At 43.6% G+C, this 24,407-nt stretch overlaps 2 protein-coding genes across 8 annotated transcripts in view; both read left to right on the top strand.

Annotated features, from left to right (window-relative positions):
* The window catches only part of NOD2 (nucleotide binding oligomerization domain containing 2), a 37,455-nt gene extending 35,750 nt beyond the window's left edge, over positions 1-1,705 (top strand). For all 3 annotated transcript variants that reach the window (XM_053210138.1, XM_027044425.2, XM_027044426.2), the window contains exon 12: positions 378-1,705. In XM_053210138.1, the coding sequence (XP_053066113.1) occupies positions 378-450 (73 nt within the window). In that variant the 3' untranslated portion in view covers positions 451-1,705. The remainder of the gene's footprint in view (positions 1-377) is intronic.
* A 7,673-nt stretch (positions 1,706-9,378) lies between these two features.
* The window catches only part of CYLD (CYLD lysine 63 deubiquitinase), a 69,001-nt gene continuing 53,972 nt past the window's right edge, over positions 9,379-24,407 (top strand). The window contains exons 1-5 of one of the 5 annotated variants that reach the window (XM_053211211.1): positions 9,379-9,440; positions 10,091-10,171; positions 15,712-16,363; positions 17,589-17,891; positions 19,084-19,189. In XM_053211211.1, coding sequence (XP_053067186.1) covers positions 15,860-16,363; positions 17,589-17,891; positions 19,084-19,189 — 913 coding nt within the window. In that variant the 5' untranslated portion in view covers positions 9,379-9,440; positions 10,091-10,171; positions 15,712-15,859. Of the gene's footprint in view, positions 9,533-9,579; positions 9,839-10,090; positions 10,172-15,711; positions 16,364-17,588; positions 17,892-19,083; positions 19,190-24,407 lie in introns of those variants that run through there. The other 4 variants (XM_027044509.2, XM_053211213.1, XM_027044508.2 and 1 more) reach the window with 4 other exon arrangements.

Below are 24,407 nucleotides of genomic sequence, written 5' to 3'. Positions count from 1 at the left end.
CAGCATCAGGTTGATATTTTAAGGGTTCTGATGTTATTTGCCGCCCGTTGGCAGAACTTGGGAGGGTATCAGGGCTTGCTCATTGCATTCTTGACAGATTCTGCTGTTGCCTTAAAAAGAATTGCCTGCCTTGGGGAGTCAGGGCTGGCTGGGTCCGGTGTGGATTCTCTCTGCAGAGTCACGGAGGCTTGCTTTGTCGCACACAGTGACTCATGAGCTGCCCTGGTGGACAGAGGCTAACACCAGCACAGGAGGGCTGCAGCGGGGCCTTGGGGCCAGGCCGTTCAGGCACAGGTTTGGAAAGGAGCAGCCTCCAGTTAAAAGCACCGCTCTGGCTCAGCGTTCACCCAGACCTCTCTTTGCTTTATCCCCTTTAGGCTCCGAGGCAACACTTTCTCTCCGGAGGAGACCGAGAGGCTCAGCCAGAGGGACACCAGACTCTTGCTCTGAAGCCCGGAGGCCAACGTTCATCTCAGTTTGTTTGTGAACAGGCCGTGGGTTTGGATCCCAGAAGCTGGATTCCGTCTGGCAGCAGTCCATTCACCCAGAGCTGAGTCCTGCCCGGGACGAGCACAATAGGTCACCTTTGTTCTGGCAGAAGAAGGAGCAACCGTGCCCTTTAGAGTAACTCTTCTGCAGCCTGTTTTGCGTCCCGTTCTTCCCAAGAGTCGATCTGTGGAACGTAGAGGAGGAGCAGCTCCCTGCCGCCTCTGGCTGATCCGACGTGGGTCAGTGGGGCCCATGGAGGTTACTGCTTGCCTGGTGCTGTAGAGACCTGGACCCACAGGAGCGGCCCCCCTTCCCACCTGCCTCACAGTGAGGAGGGGGATTCAGGGAGCAGCTTTCTGCCATGTTTTAACTCACGGGTTGTCGCCCATCCAGAAGTTTCCCACATCTGGTCCCTCCCCCCATCCTGGATCCCTGCACGTGGCACTTCCTCTGAGGGTAAAGTTTCAGAATATAGGTGTTCTCAGCTTTGGTATTTCTAGCCTCCCCCCCCCCCCCCCAAGCCCAGGGTGGGAAGGGCTGCAATTCACCTGCTCTCCTTCCTGATACTTAACACATGATCGAAAGGGGAACATGACAGCTGTTCGTTCCCTAAGATGGGCTAGATTTTCCAAAAAATAAGACGACACTACGGCAAATATCACACGCACAATTTTTTTTTTTTTTTTTTTTTCAGCGAAGTCAATTACTCTTCAGTTAAGCCTTTGGAAACAACGCCCCACCCAAATGCAGCTTTTTAGAATCAGAATTTTGAATAGTCCCACCAGGTCTCTGGTTGATGCCTGTGAGTTGTGACAGCAGACCCCTGAAATGGCTCAGTGTTAACGTGAAACAGAGTTATGGATCAAAAGTTTACAGGAGCGAAATCAAAGACTTTTCCTTATAAGGCAGACGTTTTTCTGGATTTTTCAAAATGATGCACTGTTGAAGCCTCCGTAAACCGTCAGGTGCGGTCCAAGTGTTATTACTTAAACCTTACTTTTTGTGCAAACTGGTTACTATTTATGAACCACTTGGTTTGATTCTCTCAAGTTTGTTTTTGTAAAAAACACGACCATGAATTTTATGCTGTAAATAGTCACGGGGGAGGAGAACTATTGAGTCCTCAAAGCTGTGGGGTCTCAATAGATGGTGACCAAAATGTTTAAGAGATATTCGTGAATGTTGTCAAATATTAAAGCACAATTTTCTACTTGGAGGGGCAAAAATGATGTTTTGACTAGATAATTTATTGTTTAGGGCAAAAGCAATTCATAGAAATAGGCTTGCAATCAAAGCCCTTTGGGCTTTGGTTTACGAAGGTCTAACCCAGTGTGAAGGTTTTTTTTTTTAATTTACTTTTATTTTTTTTTACATTTATTCATTTTTGAGAAACAGAGAGAGAGACAGAGCACAAGCAGGGGAGGGGCAGAGGGAGACCCAGAGTCCGAAGCAGGCCCCAGGCTCTGAGCTGTCAGCACAGAGCCTAACGTGGGGCTCAAACTCACAAACCGCGAGGTCATGACCTGAGCTGAAGTCAGACGCTTAACCGACTGAGCCACCCAGGCTCCCCACCCAGTGTGAAGTTTTAAGCTGTGTTGGCGCCTCCTGGTGCCCCTCGTGGCTGAAAGGCAAATGTGAGGAGGCCCCTGGGCCTCCCTTGATTCTCTCCCAGTGGCTCCAGGAGTCTTTACCAGGAAAAGGATGGAGAAGGTTCGGGAACAGCTGTCCTCAGCAAGCAGCCTCCTTGTTGAAATCCTCCTCAGCGGCATTTAATGAACAAGGGCTCAGGTGCTTCCTCACTGAAGTGACATCCGCCTCCTTGAAATGTTTTGTGTGGGCCTGGCTCGCTAAATGCTGTGGCCTCTCCGTGGGCTCCTGTCTGTGAGCGTGCTCGTGGGCTCTCCTTTGGTGGCGTTAGGTTCTGTCCAGACCACTGTTCTGATACAGAAGATCAGGAGGGGAGTGGACACCGATGGGCCTGCTTTCTCTGAGGCGTAAACATGGCATTGCATTTGTGTGGCGGCGTCTTGGATTGGAAAAATCGGAAAATTTCATTTTCCTTAAGCCCATTCGGTGATTATTTACCAGCCAGATACGTTAGGATAATCGGTGGATGAACAAAACACACACGATCCTTGTCGTCAGGGCAGTTGGGTTGAGGGGGCAGGAGAGGTGGGCAGAAAACTAGTGAACTGGAAGTTATATAAAAATAGAGCCCACTGTAGTAAGCGCTAGGAAGGAAGTAAAGGTTCAGGATGGGGGGGTCCTTCAGATTGGTCAGAGACGGAGAAGCTGGGACCTCATGAATGAGAGGGGGCTTATTCACAGAGAACAAGTTATCTGAAGACGCTGTCATGGGAAAGGGCTTGGTACGCGTAGTGGGCTGAATAATGGCCCCGAATACTTAGCTCCTAATTCCTTGAGCCTGTGAATATTGCCTTATGTGACAAAAGGGACTGAATTTAAGCGATTATGATGAGGATCTTGGGTTGGGGAGATTGTCCTAGATTAGCTAGCTAGGCCCTAATCGCAACCATGAGTGTCTTTGTAGGAGCGAGGCTGAGGGAGGCTAGACACAGAAGAAGGTGTGACCACTGAAGTAAGATGCTAGATTCCTGGCTTTGGAGGTGGAGGAAAGGGCCCCATGGGTCCAGGCGTGTGGCTCTGGAAGCTGGAAAAAGCCAGGGCACAGATTTTCCCCGAGAACCTCTGGAAGGAGCACAGGTCTGCTCCCGCTTTGGTTGTAGCCCATTTTGGAATCTGGCCTCCTGGCCTCCAGGACCGTAGGAGAATTAATTGGTGTCGTTTTAAGCTACGAAGACTGTGGTGATTTGTCACAGCAGCCACAGAAAACAAATATGGTATGTTGAGGGCAAGCTAAGAGGAGAGCATCACCACGTGGGTTTATGGAGGTAGGTAGGGTCAGGTCACGAAGGACCTAGTGGACTGTGGTCAAGGGTTTGGGTTTGATCTTGGAATAATAGCAAGCCAGAAACATTTTTTCCAGAAACATTCTAGGAGTCGATTCCCGAAGGTTTAAAATGGAATGGATGAGAGAAGAGGGGGAAGGAAGACTCAAGGCTGGCTCCTTGAATTTTGGCTGGGACACACCATCCTGGAGCTCAGGTGGGAAGACAGGTGGGAAACAAGTTTGGAAGCAGGAGGGACCTTGTTTTGGATTGTCACGTTTGGGACACCTAAGTGAAGTCAAGGGGAGACGTCAAGTTATGCCGTGAGTCTAAATTTCCAAAGTCTAGCAGATCCACCAAAAACATTCTAAGCCGGGGCAGGTAACTTGCGAACAAGTCCGCAGGCTTCCAGAAATCACTTTGCAGATTTCAGAAGTCGCTTCTAGAATAGGAGCAGACAAGATCCCAGATTTGTGGCCAAGAATACCTAATTCTTATATGCAGAAAGAAAAAAAAAGGGGGGTACCAGAGCAAGAGAATTTTTTTTAAAGAGCTGTAGTCTTTAATTATATTCAGCATCATCCTAGAAGGGAAAAAAAAATGTCAATCTGAGTGTTCCCCCCACCCCCACCCTCCCGCCGCCGCCGGCCCCCCTCCCACCCCCGGCCGCCGCCCCACGATTGCACCCAAACCAGATACTGGAATGAATACACCTCGCAGAAGTGTGGGAGGTGGAATCACATTCTAAGCAGGCTGAGTTGAGACTACATACAGCATCATTTCGTTATTGTGCCAACACACCTTCACGCTTCCATCCCACCCAGGAGACCGGTGCAGCCCAGGGGTGACGCACACGGCAGTGGGGGTGCACACTCTGGCAAGGCCCACACGCCAGGGAACACAGGCTCGGGCCCTGGGGGGCGGTTTCAGGTGAAGAGCAAGGTCACGAACGACATCGGGACCATCCTGAGCCATTCCCCTTGGAGAATGACATCGGGAGAGACTGCAGCTGTACAGGCTGACAATCCAAGATTTTTGGAGTCCCCAAGATTCCTTTTTCTTGCTCTAAATTTTTTAAATATTTTTTTAAGCTTATTTAATTTGAGAGAGAGAGAGAGAGAGAGAGAGAGAGAGAGAGAGAATCCCAAGCAGGTTCCATGCTGTCAGTGCAGAGCTTGATGGCAGGCTCGAACTCACGAACCATGAGATCAAGAGTCAGACGTTTAACTGACTGAGCCACCCAGGCGCCCCTTTTTGCTTTAAATTTAATCTCATGTATCATTGCTTCTGGAATAGTCCACAAACCCAATCTCCTAAGTATCACCCTTCCCGTATCAATCACCCTGAAAATCCCTGGTCTCCCTTTTTCACTTGGAACAATTTCTTTCTTGACATCTTCTGTTCCACATCCTCCTCCCCCTCCCCTGCTCTCCCCTGTGCCTTCTGGGAAACAAGGGCCCCCTTAGGGGCCCACCCTTGCCCGGATTACCTCACCAGGGGGATAGCCGGCCCCCCTGCTTCTGCCCTTGACTCATGGTGTGAGCCCGTTAAAAGGGAAGTCAGGTGAGCTGTGCTCTGATTGAAGTTCTCCAGAACTTCTCAATCTAATGCAGAGTGAAAGTCAAGGTCTCCTCCTGGCCCGGCCCACCCCTGTGTTTTCACTGGCCTCCCCTTTGCCACTCATACTCCCATTCGCTGCCCTCCAGCCACACTGCTTCTTGGCCGTTCCTTGACAATGCTAACCGCTTCCAGGAGGAAATGCCTATTTCCTCCTCCAGGAACACTCTTCCCTAGGCAGTGGCATGGCTGGCTTCCTCATTTGTTGCAGGTCTTTGTTCAGGTGTCAGCTCATCAAGGGCGTCCTTCCTGAACAATCCACCCAAAATAGCAGTCCCCAACCACTCTCTTCTCCGCTGCCGTGCTTAATATTCGCTTCTCAGCACATACCGCCTGATGTACGTGTGTTTCTTCCCTTCCCTAGAATGCCAGCTCCATGAGAACAAGAGCCGTGCTCGCTGCAGAGTCCACGGAGTCTAGAATGGTACCTAGCGCATAGCAGATGTTCAAATACTTGTTAAATGAGTGGAGAATCTACCTGCCTAAAGGAGGCAGAATATAAAAGTTGCGGAAGATTATCAAAGCGAATCACCTTTTTCCTCTCACCATTAGTGTCTCCTCCCTAAGGGAGGAAGGTTTCCTGCATCATGGGATCATTTCTTGAAAAAAAAAAAAACAATTTTTTTAAGGTTTATTCATTTTTCAGAGACAGAAAGACAGAGCGTGAGCGGGGGAGAGGCAGAGAGCGAGGGAGACACGGAATCCAAAACAGGCTCCAGGTTCCGAGCTGTCAGCACAGAGCCCGATGAGGGACCTGAACTCATGGACGGCAAGATCATGACCTGAGCTGAAGCCGGACGCTTCACCGACGGAACCTACCCAGGCGCCCCATCATGGGATCATTTCTAATGTATTTACTGCCCCAAATAGGATTCCAGATGTAGCGCAAAGGCCCCAATGAAGAGCATGAGACCCCCTCTCTCTGTGGGTGTGTTTTTCAAATCACACAGAAATCATTTGTCATTGATAACAGCAAATAGCTCAAACAGGAGAGCATGGGCTTATAGTTCAGCAGGATTAGGGTAAAGATGATTAATGTAATCCCTTTTATTTGATCAAAAAGAGCTTTTGGGTGACCAGGGTAAAAGCCCTCAGACAGAATGTTCCAGTGGCATCTGGAATGTCCCCTCGCTAAGAGATAAGCACATCCCCGGTGTGGTCGTCTCTCCACTCATCCATTGATGGGAACACCACGCTGGGCTATCATGGAGAAAGCGCCCACACAATACCCTTGCCCGTAGGGGCACTTAGCCCCATGGTTTAGAGCTTATTCTGAACGCCCCCGACTCACAGGAGTGGTGGCGGAATGGCTGGACGCTTGGGAGGCTGGGTGAACCACCGCAGGTTGCCATTTCCTGAGATGGGGGCACGGGCGGACTGCGGTAGGAGTGGAGGAGGGTCAGGAGCTCACCTTTGGCTGGGTGCGGTGGAGACGCTGAGTAGGCAGGAGGCTATAAAATACCGAATCTGGTGAGGCGGGACGTAGGAGCGGGGTCTGTGATAGCCATTTGGGGAGCACGGGGTAGGGGCTGAGAAACGACCACGACTAGTAGGTGTCACTCTAAGGCACAGGCCCCTACCAGGTGACCAGGTTTCCAGCCCCTGGGGGAGAGAGATCCATTTAATCCACCGGCCTTTTGCTGGTTTTCTGCTGTGTACAATGAGAGAGCTAAGCGGGACAGTTCAGAATCATCATTAACTACTCTGTTAAAACCTTTCAGCGGGATCCCACTGCTCTTAAGCTAAAGACCAGAACTTGGCCCTGGCTCGCAAGGTCCTGCCTGAACGGCTCTGTCGTGCCCACATTTACTGTGCTCTGTCTCTTTCGGTTCCTTCCACATGTCACGCACGGTCCTGTTCCCGTTGCCTGAAGGGCTGCCTTCACCCTCATCCACTAGCCATATTTACTGCCTTATCTTACAGGTGACTTCCTCAAACGGGCCTTCCCTGAGTGCCCGGCCACCTTGTATGTGTGCTCAGAACGGTTCTCCTTCCGGGGCTTACTCCAACCTCAGTAAGTAAGTAAGTGATCTCGTACCTAGTTTAAGTCCGCCCTTCCCCGCCGGATGGCGAGGGTGACATCTCTCTCGGACGCTGACATGTTGCTTGCTACCTGCTCAGTACCGCAACCAGCAGTCGTGTGTATCCAGGCCAGGCTGAGTGGAACAGGCGGAGGTGGTGAATAGAGGAGGTCAAGCAGGGCCCGGAGCCGTCTGCAAAGACCCTTGGAAGAGGGAGGACTTTGGCTGGGCCTTAAACAAAGGGAGGATTGGACAGCAGAGAGGACAGGCCGTTTCAGTCAGGGAATCTGTCTAAACAGACCTGGGAAGAGCCCTGACCTGAAATCAGGAGAATCAGGGTCTCAGCTCAACTCCTGGGTGACCTGGGAAGGGTTATTTGCCCCCTCTGGACCCTAGTCTCCTGTCTGTAAAATGAGAGGCTGGCTTATCAGGGACTGCAGATAATAGCATCATGACACTATTCCCCCATCTCATCTGCTGGCAGACATCTCTTTGCCCCGAGAGCCTGAATACAGCTTTAGAATTGTTTTCGACACAGTGTTCTAGGCAGTCATTACCAATTGATAGGAGATGGTAATTGAGATCAGCCCTGCGTATCAGGCCTGGCTTGGAAGACAATCTCTCGGATGAAGTCAGGCTATGACATTGTCTGATTCAGGGAATGGGTCACGGGAGGACTGAGCAAGGGTTCTGACAGCTGCGGGTAGGGCAGAAAGCCCTACCGAGGGAAAGGGCTCAGCAGCACCATCTGATGATGCCATCATCAGAAAGGACTTGAAGATGATCTGGCACCGTGGTGGCAAGCTGACCTTCAGGGGCCAGTAGATAATGTTAAAGGAGAGAAATGTGCCAGGAGAGTAAAATGGGGAATGGTAAGGAGTGTGGTAAAATGGGGAAAGGGAGAGATCAAACAAGAACAATCTTTGGGATGAATTTCTTGCCCGGACAGCCAGAATGTGACCTCTGAGTCCTCACGACTTTACTGGAGAATCTAGATCTGGGAGGTAACAGTGTCATCTAAGGCCACACTATGGGCCAGACCTGTTGATTTCCATTTTAGTGCTTTTTACTGCAGTGCGGTCATGAGGCTTGGGCCACAGGCTAAGGATGCACTAAGGAGAGACAGGAGTGGACTAAGGATTTCAACAGATGTCCATTTCGTCCTGGGTGCTTATGGCAAGGGAGATGGGTGGCCTGTTTACCGGTACTGTTAGTAACCACTCATGTGACTTCTTTTATGTAGTTACTAGTTTAAACTCCCCAGATCTTCAGAAGTGTCACTTTCCACTGGGGAAATTTTCCCTCTCATGATTAAACACAACCCCCCCTCCTTTCCTTAGTATTAATCACCTTCTCCTATAATTGGTACTTAAAATGTCAAAGGAGAAGGAATTAATTAACAGGAGTATCCAGTGCAGCAAGGCATGGTATGCTGCAAGGCTCTGGGACTGATTATAAAAAGCACTTCCTTAAATATTTTGAGCACTTTGGGGAATCAGAAACCTCCCTTCTAATTGAAAGATCCTTAACTACACCCCAAGTCCTGGCTGGTGGCCAGGGGTGCAGAGCTGAGTGAGGCGGCGTGTGGAAATCCCTTCTTCACCACTCTAGGGAGACGTCCCTCCAAACTGGGATAGGTGGCAACAGAGGTTCAGAAACGGCAGAAGTCCCGGGCCCAATCTGAGGGAGAAGAAATTTAACATGACTGAGCTCCTGCTATGTGTCAGGAACTTCACCTACGGTGCTTCTGTAGGACAGGTCATAACGATGATCTCCATTTTACAGATTAGGATATTGAGGCTTAGCATGGTGGTGAGATTCTCGAGTCGCGCGGCTACTAATTGAAAGAGCAAAGGATTCAAACTTAGGTCTGATTCTAAAGCTTTGCTTTTTCATGGGATCCTGAAATCCTAGTCCCACCTCGCGTCTGGACTGCTCTCCACCCTGGCCCCAAACTCCCTGCAGGAGTTTTGACAGCTAAGCCCCGAGCCAAGACCCCGGCCTGGGAGGTGGAGCAGGGAGCAGCACAAGAGCCCCGCCCCGGCTCGGGTGTCAGCCAATGGTAACGCGGCACCCAGTCTTTTGCCCAATCAGCCAGAGCTCTCCGTCCCCCCCCTCCCCGGCTCCTCTGCCCCTCCCCTCCGCTTTCCCTTTGGCTCGACCGAGCTTGACGGAGCGGAAAGTCCCTTCAGCCGACTCCGGGCCGGCAGCCATTGGAGGAAGGTCTGTCACTGAGCCGCCCAATCAGCGCGTGCACAGAAACGCATCTCGGGCTGTGATTGGTTAGCGCGGCGGTTGCCCCCTCGCCCCCGCTCGCTCTCACCCCCCTGGGCGGCTCGGAGGCGGGGCAGGTGGGGGCGGGCCCAGGTAGCAGGTTCGGCTGCGCCGGGGCCGCGCGTTGGAGGTAAATATTAAGGCGGTGGGTGTGGGGCGCCGGGGCCGAACCGGGACGCGGGCTAGCCGAGCTGGGGAAGGGGCGACGCCCCGCCGCCCGAGGTGAGTGAGAGAACGGGCGGTTGAGCCGGCGAGCGGCTGGCGCCTGGGTCCCCTCGGGCGTCCCTGCCCGGCCTCCGGACGCCTCCAGCCGCCGCCGCCGCGGTCGTCGGGCCCTAGGCGCCGGCCCGTTAGTTGCCCTGGCCCGGAGCCGGCCAGGCCCGCGGGGTGTTGAGCCCGCTGACGTCAGCCCGGGCTTCCTCACCCCCGGGGCTTCCCCCACCCTTCCCCCCGGCTTCCTGAGAGGGCTCCCGAGCCGTGGGAGCCTGGTCGCCGCCGCCGGGACCTCCGGGGGAGCGAGGACTTGGGGTGAGAGCCGCGCAGGAAACCGTCTCCGCCTGCGGTCTCCCCCATTTACAGACGGGGAAACCGAGGCACGGGCCTCTGGTCGGCTCCCGACGGTCGCTGTTGGCTTCGGGAGCCCTGGGCTGTATTATCTCCTCTCGGAGTCGAGGGGGGCGTATCGTTCCGTCGGTTTGGGGGTGTTGGTGGCCCCTGTCCAGGAAGAGCAGCAGTCGGGGTTCTGGCCTCGTTAATGGCGTGTTCTGCTTTTTCTTTCAGTTTCCCCCTTTCCAGGGTGAGGATGGTTTTGTACAACAACCTGGAGTTCATTAGTTGAAAGGTGCGCTCTGTCGAGACAAGGTATTCTTTTCCTTCTTTTTGTTTTTCTTTACGATCGTATTAACGATCTGTGGGGGAAATCGGGAAGTCTTGACAGAAGATCGTGTTCCTGGATTTGGTTCTCAGCTGGGTCAGCTGCCCGGTTATTCATGTACTTGGCATCTTTTCTATTCCACCCTGTGGCATTTGCATGTTTTAGGGTGGTTGTCATCTTCCAGCCACCAAGCCTTGCAGTGTCTCTCAGCCCCCAACATCCCTGCCCCCATCGTCTCCCCAGTCTCCCTGTGTAGTTGTAGCCTCGGCTGGGCTGAGGATCATTCCTTACCTTGCTTTTGAACTGGGGCTAATAGAGATCTTAATAAGATTGTTCCTTTTGCAGTCATTGGCTCGCTGGAGAAAAATCCGGGCCTTGAGGGAGGTTGTTCATTCAAGTGCTGGTTTTCTGCCCACCCCCTCACGCCCCAAGTAGACTGAATGGCCCTGAGGATCTAGCCTGCCAATTCCCCACTGGGTAGTGGGTGGATTTGAACTAGAACAGTATTAGGAGAAAATGATTTGCTGGGGGTTCTTGTGGAAGTTCATGTACTGCGAATGTTGATATCACCCAGAACATTCTCTCATGTTCTGCTGCAAAATGTTACAGTATTGCCCTGAAGAAGCCTTCCTCTGGATGGTAACTTTTGCGAAGAGCCGGTAAGACCAAGGCACTGTTACACACAAAGAGCCCGCAGCAGCAGTGATTTCTTGTGGTCTGGCATGCCTAAACTGTAATTTTGCCTGATTTATGGAAGTCTGTAACTCTAACACAAGAAGAGACAAAGGAGTCATTACCCTCTTCCTCAAACGATTAATATTTTGTTCCTGATTTCCACACTCTGGTCCTAAATTTGTCAAGGTACTTTGATTGGTTACACAGCACTTACAGGCATCAGACATGGTGTGACGATCTAGGAAACCAATTTCAGATGAACCTCAGAACTTGTTTTTGCAATTGTGAAAGATTTCTTGTTTGTTTCTTCTCTCGTGTAGCAATGTAGGGGGGTTAACACTGACCATGACTTCATTCATTCTGAGATGTAGTAAAGTATACTTTTTGTTTGTTTGTTTCCCTTTTAACCTGGAAGAGGCTTTTAATTACTTAAACAGTGAAGATGAGGAAATGGAATTTTGGCTTTCGCTTTTGCACCTGAGTTAACCAAATCGTCTGCTCATTTCACATCTATGGAATGCCCATGACATGCCAGGCACTGGCTCGGGAGCTAGACATCCGAAGATACAGGACTTGGGGAATTCACAGTTTGGAAGTGTCGTGGCCAGGTTTAACTCTAGTGCGACCACAGGGTTCCTTGTTCATATAAATACAGATGCAGGAGACAGGCCATTTTTTAACTTTGTAAGTCCTGCCTGCTTTACAGACTGAATCCTTGTGTGCTTGGGTCACAAGTTAGTATGTGAAGAAAAATAAAACTGACTCTCTTTTCTGCTCATGGAATCTCTGTTTTCCAGCCGTTTAGTAGTATAACACTTACAAACTTGTTCTTTTAGTGAGAGATATCCTTTCTTAAAATGGTGATTATTCTAGGTATCTAGAAGCTTTTGGAAGAAGTCCTGTGTGTCTTCTTACTTTGGTATTCATGCTGACCTTCCTGTCTCTGCCGTTCATAATTAGGGGCAGTATTTTAGTATTGTTAAGTTTTGTTCGGATTTACACAGTCTCCTTTGGTTTCTGGAACAAGTCAGGACATTTGAGAAGATGTGAAACGTTCTTGAATTAGATCTGTCTCTGTTTTCTTCAGTGAGGTTCTTTGAACGGTATAACCTGATAGCTTGGGAATTAAAAAGACACTGTGTTTTCTAGACAACCGTTGTCCATTGTATGTAGTTGATTATGTTCATTTGTACCACATGTTGTCTTTTAGAACGTGGTAATTGTGACCTTTAATATTTTCCTATAAAATGTATTTCTTGACCAGCGTTTCATTGCATTGATAGGAAACTGGTAGTTATTTGTGTCTTTCAACCCTCATCTTGATTTAGTGACTTTATTTTAGTGCCATTAGACTCTCATTTATTCAGAATCCAGACCCTCAACAAGCTCAGGTAACCAGACACATTTTCAAATCTTTGTGACCCTGAACCATTCCCTCATCTGGAATGTTGTTAAAAGAAAGGCCTTCTTCTGTTCGATATGGTTTAGAGTTAAATACATCATTGCATTCCGCCTCTTTGGTAATCTTCATTCAGCACTTAGAGTAATTATCAGGATATTCATAATCACTCCATTTCCCAGCCTGAAATAAGTACGATGGCATTTAGATGAATCATTTGTGATATATTTACACTCACAGTGAAGTATACGATTAGAGGCAATTTTAAACCAATTAGACCTGAAAGGTAGTAAGAGAACACAAAGTAGGGCAGTTATCATATCTTAAATCTGCCATATTTCCCAGTATCTAACACTGTGCTGAGTGCACAGAAATACTCAACACACCAGCAAACCTTGATTGATAACTCATCGACGGTGTCTTTTATGTCTTTCCCGTTGTAGTCTTTAGTTTTTACGGCTTGGGTGCTTAAGACTTAATTTAACTATTGTGCATGTCCCAGGGAAAGAAGAATGTTGTCATAATATTCATTTCTACGGTGGAGGAAAGTCTCTTTATTAACCTATATCTGCTGCAGTGCCAGTGTATGGAGATATTAACAATCATGAAATTTACTATCTTGTATCGTTGTAGAGTCATCAAGTTCCCCATTCACCTTTCTCTGTCAGTTGCAATGAAGAGAATCTGTGTTTAATGTAGTTGCAAAGCTATTCTTTCTTAATGTGTACTTTCCAAAAGAGGAAAGGCCACCGCCTTTTTATTTTTGGGTAATGCTTTTTCAATATTTTATGAACTTTTGTTCTGTCCGTTCTAGTTGTCTAACGTGATCCCTGCTTTTATCGAGTTTAAACTCACTGCCACTTGTGCTAACTCAGGTTAGAGAAAAGCTCTCCTTGTGTGCTCACTGTAAAATACAGTTCTTAATAACTGTTGTTAAATTGCCTTCCACCTTTTTATAAACCAAAGTAGTTATATTAAATTTTACTGTGGACTGTCTCTTAAATGACTTGCATAAAACACTTCTGTAATCAAATTCATTTAAGACATAGTGTCCTAATGCATTACGTATAGCAATTTAGTTTTGTCTTGGTAATATTTCATGACCCACTGGTGGGTTTTATTTTAAATAATGACATGACATATTAATCTAGAGAGCCAACAGGGTAGGAATGTGGGTATACAATATTAAGATTCAAGGACGTTCTTAATTTTAATATTTGAAGGTGTAATTTTTAGGAATTTTAAGAAGTCATTCCTTTTCTAAATAGAATTACCATACTTTCAAAAGCAATTTTGGCCAGAAATATTTAAATACATTTATAAGGAGAACAAAACAACACGCTTTTTTAGACGTTGCTCTTTGACTCTCTCCTCCTTCCGGGAGTAACCCAAATGAGGTCAATGCAGTAAAGCCTCTGTGCTTTACTCCTAAAAGGCTGTTCAGAATTTATGTATACCTCTTTTAGTTACTGTTGTTTGTTTTTTTTTAAACACACAAACGTATTTCATCCTCTGGCTTCTCAGAACTGATTAGAAGCAGTAAGTTGGAAAGCAACAAGGCCATAAAATGAGCCAAATACACATTGCAGGAAACCACAGAAAATGGCTGATTGCAAGGGAAAATCAAGGACTGTAAATCTATAGAAAGCAGACCCAAGAGCTCACAAAGCCTTTCAACAAAGTAACAAACATTTTTGTATATTGAGAGTCAGGTGACAACTTTATATTCATATTGATAACTCAGTGATTCAGAAAAGGCTATTTCCCTGTTGATCTTTGAGAAGAATTTTAGTCAGAAACAACAAATACTTCATTTTGGTACCTTAAAGGAATGCAGCCAAAGTAAGGATTTGGGTTGCTGTTTGAGTAGCCTTCATGAGGGGTTTTTGCTCATAATGGTGCCAAGATAGGGGTTTCCACAGGTGTCTTATGTAAGTGGCAAATATAAATTGATTCTATTCCTGCCGAAGTAGACAGTGCCCTCAAGTGGAATTAAGACAAACACATTATAAGAAAAAGAAAAAAAAAAAAAAAAAGAGAGACAGAGAGAGAACCACTTTAAGCCAGCTCTACCCCTGCTTTTTACTAAATGTTGCACAGATATTTCAAGAGTATTGGTTTAAAGGGATGCCAAACTCTTTATCTGGTCTTGGGTAATTTACATTTCTCGTTGTGGGTTGTAGTGGGACAGACTTTTAAAAAACCTCACCATTAGAGAGCACTTCATTATCTAATGATGCATTCTTTGTATAGATTTGACCAATTATTTAATCATTAAGTTAAATTATTAAACTGAAAATTTGGTTCTTTACTTTTAGGAGTATTTATTTTTAAATTCCAAGAGGAAACTAGATAAATATGATAGTCCAGTCAACTGTTGCTGTTACTCAGAATGGTGGATGACTCTACCTCAAAGAAGGAGGGAATAAGTAACTGTGTTTAGAAACCAAATAGCCACACTCGTGTCCCAGAGAATACATAAGGACTATTTTTTTTCAGTAAGATAATTAATTAAAATAATGAATTCTGCATTTGATTTAGTGAAATCGCATAGTGTTTAACCCCCAGTTAAGGTAGGGTTGCGAAGGCTGTTTTAATTGTACAAGACTGGTATTGTAAAAATTTTCAGTGAAGATTTGAAACTGGAAATAGTCTTTTTATGTTTTTCTTTCCAGCATAACATAGTTAAAATTGTGGTGTTTGTTACTGTACTACAGTTACATTCTTTGTTATGTAGTCCAAGTTTTAATGGCTACAACATCTTTACTATCATCAGATTTACAATACCTGATATTTGAGATTATGAGAAATTAAATGATGGCTCCGATTAATATGATTAACATTTGCCTGTCTAAGGACAAAATGTACACGATGAAAGGAATGAAACTGAATCAGAGATCAAGTAAATGATCCATTATCAAAATAGGGAGCACAGATAAATGAATCGTGGTTACAGTTTCAGAATATGATTTATGTTTTTTTGATAAAAGATGTTCAGCATAATAATTATGATGGGTAACTTTTCACTTAAACCACGTGTACAGAAATAATAGCCTCTTTGATGTCTGTCTTGCTGAAATGCAGCAACTTACTCATTTAGGTTAGGCCTGATCTATTAAAAACGCTACTTTTTAAAGCTTAAAAATGCATATATATGTTTAAATCTGTATAGAATGTTATCTTTTACTAGAATTTGATTTTATACATTGCATTGCCATGGAAACAAACATTATTGTATTGTGTTTGAAGCTACTTTACAATTGGATCTCCTTAATTAAAGATGCAACGTTACAGTAGGTACAAGTGATGCATGTGTTTTAGCCTTTTTAGGTAATTTTGGAAGTATTTCATTTATGTGTGTGCTTTTACTAATCAAATGAGATCTTAAGTCTTTAACCTTGATTTTAGCTCATGTAGAATAAAGTGTAAAGTTTCTTTTTGCTTGTCCTCCAGGCATTTTGCTTTGCTGTCTTGTTACAGCATGGACACCAAATTGCTAAAAACGTGCTTTGGGACTGCCAGTGAATTTATCTTTTGTGGTTTTCCTACAAACTTAGTAGTTCCCTTTTTTTTGAGTTAATATTTCGGAGTTAATGTCACCATGAGTTCAGGCTTATGGAGCCAAGAAAAAGTTACTTCACCCTACTGGGAAGAGCGGATTTTTTATTTGCTTCTTCAAGAATGCAGTGTTACAGACAAACAAACGCAAAAGCTCCTTAAAGTACCAAAGGGGAGTATAGGACAGTATATCCAAGATCGTTCTGTGGGGCACTCGAGGATTCCGTCTGCAAAAGGCAAGAAAAATCAGATTGGATTAAAAATCCTAGAGCAACCACACGCAGTTCTCTTTGTTGATGAAAAGGATGTTGTAGAAATAAATGAAAAATTCACAGAGTTGCTTTTGGCAATTACCAATTGTGAAGAGAGGTTCAGCCTGTTTAAAAACAGAAACAGACTGAGTAAAGGCCTCCAGATAGATGTGGGCTGCCCTGTGAAAGTACAGCTGAGATCCGGGGAAGAAAAATTTCCTGGAGTTGTGCGCTTCAGAGGACCCTTATTAGCAGAGAGAACAGTATCGGGAATATTCTTTGGAGTAGAACTACTGGTAAGTTTGATAAACCTTTTTAGTGAGCTTGTGCGTGTGTGTGTTTCTTTCTGTGTATATTTGTATGCACACATGTTTGTTTGTTTTTTTTTTTTACCCCTTTAAATTAAATACAACAGTTTTTCCAGAAGTCTCCCATAGTTTTTAATATTCACAGTTCTTAGGATTTACTTTTTAATGATAAATTGAGATAACGTAAAGATGATGCATTGAAAACTTTTTAAAAACTACCTAATGTAGTAGGAAATACACACAGATCATGTAATTGTTGAAGGGTTTCCAATATTAGAAATTTTAACATTGTCTGTGCTAAAAGTGAACTCTGCCAATTATAATTGAATTAATCACCTCACAAAATTATGAATTATCTTGTGACCGTAGTAACTGTAGGTCTTTCAGTTTTTCTTAGGGTGTGCTATTAAGTTCATGAAACTTAGATATAAGATTTTCAAAAAATAAGGTGCGGCAATTTAAAATGGCTTATAGTTGTCCCTGATAATATATGTGAAAATGACCCAGGAACTTCTTTCTCCTGAAGGGAGAACCAACAACTCCGTGATTCATTTCCAAAGTTAATGTTCTCAAGAGCTTAAATGTCAGTTACATTTTTTACATTCTTGCATATAGAATTTCATGATCAAAAAGTTTCTAAAGCAGCCAGTTGTAAACCAAATAAGAGATCTGAATCCCAGCTATACTATTTACTATTTGGGCTGCCAGGTTACTTACCCAAAGCTACTTCTCCTAAAGCTGCTTCCTCATCTGTAAAATAATGAAACCAGCACACAGCTTGAAGCGTTTTTTTGTGATACATTGATTCAAGAGTCGGTGTGGTGGCTGGCACATAGTAAGTACTCAGTAAATGGAGCTAACGTTATCGTGGTTTCAAAGTAAATTTTTCTTTTTATGACAAAGTTATTGTTCGTATTGAGATTGTAGAATCTAGCCCGGCTCTCTCACAGTGGAATTATGACTTTTGATTAATTAATTAATTAATTAATTATATTTCAGCATCAGATACAGCTTCTTTTTTCCTTTTTTTTAGACACTCGAAATTCACCAGCAACTGCTAATAATTATATTTCTTATCTCTGTCATTCGGAATTTTCCCAGTGATTTCTCCGAAATCCCCGGAGTGGATCTTTGTTTCTTATGGATCATCTTACTTCATTTCTTCTCTACCTTATCAGTCATTTTTTTCCCCCCCCTCTCACTTGAAAACTAGGAAGAAGGCCGTGGCCAAGGTTTTACTGATGGGATATATCAAGGGAAACAGCTTTTCCAGTGTGATGAAGACTGTGGAGTGTTTGTTGCGTTGGACAAGCTAGAAATCCTGGAAGATGATGACAATGGATTGGAAAGTGATTATGCAGGTCCAGGGGACACCGTGCAGATGGAACTTCCGCCCCTGGAGATAAACTCCAGAGTTTCTTTGAAGCTTGGAGAAACCACAGAGTCCGGCACAGTTATATTCTGCGACGTCTTGCCTGGGAAAGAAAGCTTAGGATATTTTGTCGGTGTGGACATGGTAAGAAACTTTTGGAATAGATTATCTTTGTGGGTGTATCTATTAGTTTCATGACCAGTTTAGGTACAAATTGAGCACTTTGAATATTTAAAAGGGTAACGTAAAAAACATCTTCTAATTTATCTTTGGTAGAGGAACATTGACGTGGGACAGGAGTCTAGATATGGAGTTACATTTACTCTTTTTCCAGTTTGAATAAACTGGAGTAATGTTTCAATCCTTAAATTTGCTCTGTGATAGCTGACCAATAAACAGGAAAAAAGAAAGCCCCATCCAGAGATGTTCCATGATATCTTGTTTTTCTTTATCTTGAAAAGATTCCCCCCGCCCCCCCCATTCTCTTTATAATATTTTGCTAATATGGATGGCGGTCTGAGGATCCTCTTGGCAGGCTGCCTAGAGTTTTGCCCCACTGGCTTTTCCCCACCTCTGTCTGTCCTTTAGTTGGCCTGTGCGAGTGTGCATTCCAAACCCCTCTAGTGTGCTCCTGGAAAGGAAAGTTCTGGCAAACACAGTATTCCTCATCTATTTCCAACGGCAACATGTCGTACACATTGGTGCTCAGGGCAGTTGTCTGACTGGCTTGTCTCTTAATCCGACTCCATGAACAGCACTATACTCCTTGGTGCTATGTTGGAATATAAAATAATTAAATATAGAAGTCTATTTTGGAGGGAACTCTTACATATCCATAAGATGTCAAAAGAACAATAAAAAATAGATCTTCTGTGTACAGAAATGCACACAGGGGTTCAAATAGAATATTTAAGTGCTCAGGGAATGTAAAAGTAATTAGAACAAGGTAAGCTTAATTAGGGGCCGATTTCTGGGTGAAACAATGTATTATTAATGAATCTTCCTACGCAGATGGGTGTTATGTAGACTAGCATTTGTTGTCCAGTAAAGTAGGAGGAATCCTTTCAATTCCTTGCTTGTCTATGGGCTTACTGTACCTTGATTATTCTTGGATCTCATTTTTACCAACACAAAACCAAAAAACAAATAAGCAAAAACACACCAAAAGCTTTATTAGTGTGGCAGTTGTTTCTGATATGTTCTTTTTTTCTTTTAGGAAAAATAGTTAAAGTTTGCCAGCGTAAAATCTTGTGGAAGATCCTTTTCTGGAAAATACAGATTTTTGTATTCATGTTTTATTGAGACAGGTTTTAAAACTGTATTGCTTAATTTCTAGGATAATCCTATTGGCAACTGGGATGGAAGATTTGATGGGGTGCAACTTTGTAGTTTTGCAAGTGTTGAAAGTACAATTCTCTTGCATATCAATGATATCATCCCAGGTATGTTTTCTTTGTGTTTTTATGTATTAATAAGGCAGGGTTCCTAAGATGTGTTTTATTATGTAAATACAAGCTTCAAGATGCATTTTTGGAACTTGACTTCTTGTCCTATGGAATTGTTATCAAATAGAATATCCTATCTTATCTCCCAATGAGAATAATACTTACAGACTTTTTATTTCCAAAAGCATATGAGCGTGGGGGTGGCATTTATACATTATCGTTAACTTTTCATTACCTGTTGATTCTAAGTGGGGGAAAAAGCCCTTTCTGATCAGTGGAAGGGTTAGAAAATAAATCACCTGCTACCTGTTTGAGTAAGAGCCTGGTTTAAACTAGAAGCCTGTAAGCAGAAGTTGGTCACGTCATGTGACATAATATACTGTGGAGAGGATTCTTCCTGCGTGCCCTTTGAGATTTCTTCCAGTTTTGAGCTGCTGTAATTGATCAGGATTCATGACTCTCGAGTCAGATCACCCAACTTTACACCTTAAGAAAACAAAACAAAACAAAACAAAACAAAACAAAACAAAACAAAACAAAAAAACATGAAGCCGCCTTTTATTTCCTGTAAACAAGTAGCACCTAATGGCCGCTGTCAACTAATTGATAAATTCCCATTGATGGCAAAAATCAACAGCATCTCCCCACCCCCCCACCTTAGCAGAGTTCCAGTTACAGGCTAGTTGGCTGATAGTATGTTAATCATGAAACTGACAGAGGCATTCATAGGTGGTGCTTTTAATTGATCATTATGCAGCCATGAATAAATGTCAGAAAGCCTACATTCAGTAGCCACCAATGTATGCATCCATGAATTAGATGACTTATACTTCTTCACATTCTTGACAAGTTTATAAGGTCTTTTTATTTTTTTAACTTAAAAAAATAATTTATTTATTTTTGAGAGAGAGAGAGAGACAGAGAGAGAGGGAGACACAGAATCCGAAGCAGGCTCCAGGCTCCGAGCTGTCAGCACAGAGCCCGATACGGAGCTTGAACTCACGAACCGCGAGATCATGCCCTGAGCCGAAGTTGGAGGCTTCACCGACTGAGTCACCCAGGCGTCCCCCCAATTTTAAGGTCTTAATTATTGCCTGTTTTGCCGATAAAAACTGGGGCTTAGCTAGTGCTGAGGTTGGCTAGGATCAAGTAGGTGGTAGAGCCAGAATTCAAATCCAGACCTGTCTGATTGAAAGGCTCTGCTCTTTTCGGTCCCTCCTCACCCTTTGTGTATACACTTTGGATGTGAAGACTTGCATAGGAAAGCATCCTTCTCAGCCTCAGATGGATACTTGGGAATATTGTTTCCATGGAAATGGGTTTTGTCTCTAATTCTATAAAAGCTGAATTTCACTAAAGCAAGGATCATAACCAAACAAGATGATTTTTCCGCTCCCGGTATTTTTTTTCCCTTCTTCCTCATTTTGATGCAGAACGCTTTGGAGTTTCCCACAGGTCATTTCAGGTCCTCAGTACCTTTTTTTTTTTTTTGTAAAAATGAAGGGGCTATTACTAGATGATCCTTAGGATTCCTTCTAGCCTGCACGGTTTGCCCTTCTCCTGTTCCTTGTTGGCTTGGCAAGTGATAAATGCTTGTTTTGCTGAGTTACGAAATGCTTTCTACTTTGGCTTTTAGCTTTATAGCAAGAGTACATTAAGTGGAGGTATGGGGTTCAGATAAGGGCTTGGTTTCGATTTTGCTTTGTAAAAGTCCGACAAACTCGGCTTTTCTTGAATTTTAGGGTAAATCCTATACCTACCACCTACCTAGACTCTACAAGGAACATTTTTACTGTGCTTGCTTTTTCAGGTATCCATTCCTGTATCTGTTCACTAACCCATGTTATTTCTGTATGCATTTCAGAGTACGTCGCAGACACCAGCACACATATAATTAACCAGAGAGAAGTTTAGGGTTTTTTTTTTTCCTTTTGAGTTAAGACAGACACGTAACAAAATACATGTTGTGTCATTTGACTAATGCATATACCCTTGAATTGGAAACCCTTATGAAGTTACTAAAATAACTTCTAATAAGAAAAATATTTACATATCTCAAATCAAAATAACAAAAAAAGCGCAGTAGAACATCTCATTTCCATTCTTATCTCCTCCACTTCCGGGACCTCCTCATTCCATCCCTTGCCTCCCACTGCTAACTATTTTTATTAGTTTCTTGTATATCTTTCCAGAACTTCTTTATACAGTATAAGCACATATTCTCCCTTCCCTTTTTAAATAAAAAACATACAATTTATACTATTCTGCACCTTGTCTTATTCTCTTAAATCTATATCTTGGAGCTGTTGGTATACTTTTCCACTGCATTTATTTAACCAGATTCCTACCAACATATATTTGGATTGTTTCTAACTTTTTACTATCACAAAGTAATAGTATCCCACATGCGCTAGCAAATCTATAGGATAAATTCCGAGAAGTGGGGTCATTTGGTGAAAAGATCCATGAACTTGTATTGTTCTAGATATTACTACATTGCCTTAAGCAGTGTATATAACAGTTACCAGCAGAATATGAGAGTGACTTTTTTTTATGGACTTTGCATGAGAGTATGTTGTTGAATTTTCTCCCAGTCTGAGAGGTGAAAAATCTATTTCAGTATAGTTTTAATTTCCATTTTGAATGAGGTTTTGAATGAGGTTAAGCATCTTTTCCTATGATTAAGGGCAATTTGTGTATTTCTTTCTGTGACCTGTATATTCATACCTTGTTTATTTTTTTTAATTGGATTATTGGCCTTTTTTCTTACCAGTTTCTTTTTTATGTGTTAGGAAAGCCAACTGTTTTATGATATGGTGTGTAAATGTTTCCTACTTGCCAACTCTCATTTGTAACTCGTCCTTTTTTATCTGGTTGTCCTCATTTTTGAAAATTATGGTAAGATAAATGTAACAATATTTACCATTTTAACCATTTGTCAGTGTACAATTCAGTGACATTACATACATTTACTGTGATGTGAAACCATCACCTCTATCTATTTCCAGACTTTTTTCATCATCTCAAACAGAAACTCTATATGCATTATGAAATAACTCCCCTTTCCTCCCTTCCCTCAGCCTCTGGTAACTTCTGTTCTCTACTTTCTGTCTTTATGAATTTGCCTATTCTAGATGCTTCATACAAGTGGAATCTTCTAGTATTTGGTCCTTTGTAAATGGCTTGTTTCACTTAGTGTCATGTCTTTTGACTTTGCTTTAGGTGTTTTTAGCCGTGCAGAATTTTAAAATTTTTATGTAGTTGAATTATGAGTTACTCCAAGGTTATATAGGCATTTCCCCATGTTCTCTTACGTTGCTCTTGTGGTTTTATTGTATATATATCTTTGATCCATTTTTATTTTATGTGATATATAATGTGATATATGGATCTAGTTTAGGTCCCCCTCCCCAGATAGCTGCCCAGTTGTCCCGACATCTTTGATGAAAAGTTCACCTTTTTCCTGCTCCTTTGAGATGCCACTTTTACCATACTCAATTCCCATATATACTTTGGCATATTTCTGGACTTTCCCTTCTGCCTGCTCATGCTTCAGTACCACACTGTTTTTAACGATTCTTTATAGTATGTTTTAATAGGAGCACTAGTCTTGCCTCATTGCTCTTCTGAATTTTCCTGCCGTTCCACATTGTCTTCAAAAAGGTTAATAGACACGTTTAAGTCTACAACCCATCTAGATTTAATTTTGTGTAGGAGATGAGGGACACATACCCAATTTGATCTACCGTGCTTGCTGCGTGTAAATCAAGTTTCAACACGGGTATATATGGACCTCTTCCTGGGCTCTACTCTTTCCTTACACTGAGACCTCTAGGCCTTCATTATCATAGCTTTACAAGAAGCTTTATAGCTGGAGAGTACACTTCCCCGTTTGTTCTTGGCTGTTGTTGGCCTTTGCCTCTTCGTTGTAAATTTAACAGTCGGCTTCTCCGACATTACAGGAGAGTTCCATTGGGATTTTGGTTGGAACTGTAGTCAACCTGTAGAGTAATTTGAGGAGACATTTTTATTATACTGAAATTTCTAATACATGAACATTGCATTACCTTTCATTTAATCTCTTTTTAGTAAAATTTTATACATTTCTCCATTTCTTGCATGCATTCTGATACGTTGTAAAGTAAAACATGTTTTCTAACAATTTTCTGTGATCTATAGAAATACAGTCGACTCTTAGAGAACAGTTGTATTGAAACCTAATTCACATACCATATATCTCCCTCATTTAAGCTGTTGCATTCAGTGTATTTTAGTATATTTACAGATACGTGCAGTCATCACTATGGCCAGTTGTAGAACATTTTCATCACCTCACAAAGAAACCCTGTACCTTTTAGCTATTACTGTCCTATCTCTTCCTCCTCCTTAGTCCTAACCAACCACTAATCCACTCTCTGTCTCTGGATGTTTGTCCATTCTGCACGTTTCATATAAATAGAATCACTTAACGTGTGGTCTTTTGTGACTGGTTCCTTCGTGTAGCAGGATGTTCTCAAGGTTCATCCATGGTGTAGCACGTATATCCTTATTTTATTCCTTTTTATGCCCAGATAATATGCCATAGTATGGATGTACCCCATTTCGTTTATTCATTTGTTGAAGGACACTTGAGCTCCTTCCATCTTTTGCTGTACATAATGCTGCTATCACATTTGTGTACAAGTTTTTGTGTGGACGTATGCTTTCCTTTTTCTGGGTATATACCTAGGAGTGGAGCTGCTGGGTCACTTGATAACTGGGTTTAAGCATTTGTGGAACTGTCAGACTGTTTTCCAAAGCGGCTGCACCATTTTGGATTCCTACCAGCATTGTACAAAGGTTCTGATTTCTTCACACCCTTGCCAACATTTATTATTATCTGAGTTTTTGATTCTAGCCAGCCTAGTGGGTGTTAAGTGTTATCTCAGTTGACTTTTGTGGGCTGAGTCTTGTTGCAGACAGTGTTTTTAAAATCTTGTTTTAAATTATTTTTTAAATATTTATTTATTTTTGAGAGAGAGAGAAAGTGAGCATGAGTAGGGGAGGGGCAGAGAGAGAGGAAGACACAGAATCTGAAGCAGGCTCCAGGCTCTGAGCTGTCAGCGCAGAGCCTGACGCGGGACTCAAACCCTCTGACCGCGAGGTCACGATCTGAGCCAAAGTTGGATACTCAACTAACCGAACCACCCAGGGGCCCTTAAAATCTTTTATTCTC

Source organism: Acinonyx jubatus, chromosome E2, assembly GCF_027475565.1.
Source record: "Acinonyx jubatus isolate Ajub_Pintada_27869175 chromosome E2, VMU_Ajub_asm_v1.0, whole genome shotgun sequence".
NCBI classification, from domain to species: Eukaryota; Metazoa; Chordata; class Mammalia; order Carnivora; family Felidae; genus Acinonyx; species Acinonyx jubatus.
The sequence above is the reverse complement of the archived record's forward strand: the minus strand, read 5'-3'. Positions and strand labels throughout refer to the sequence as shown.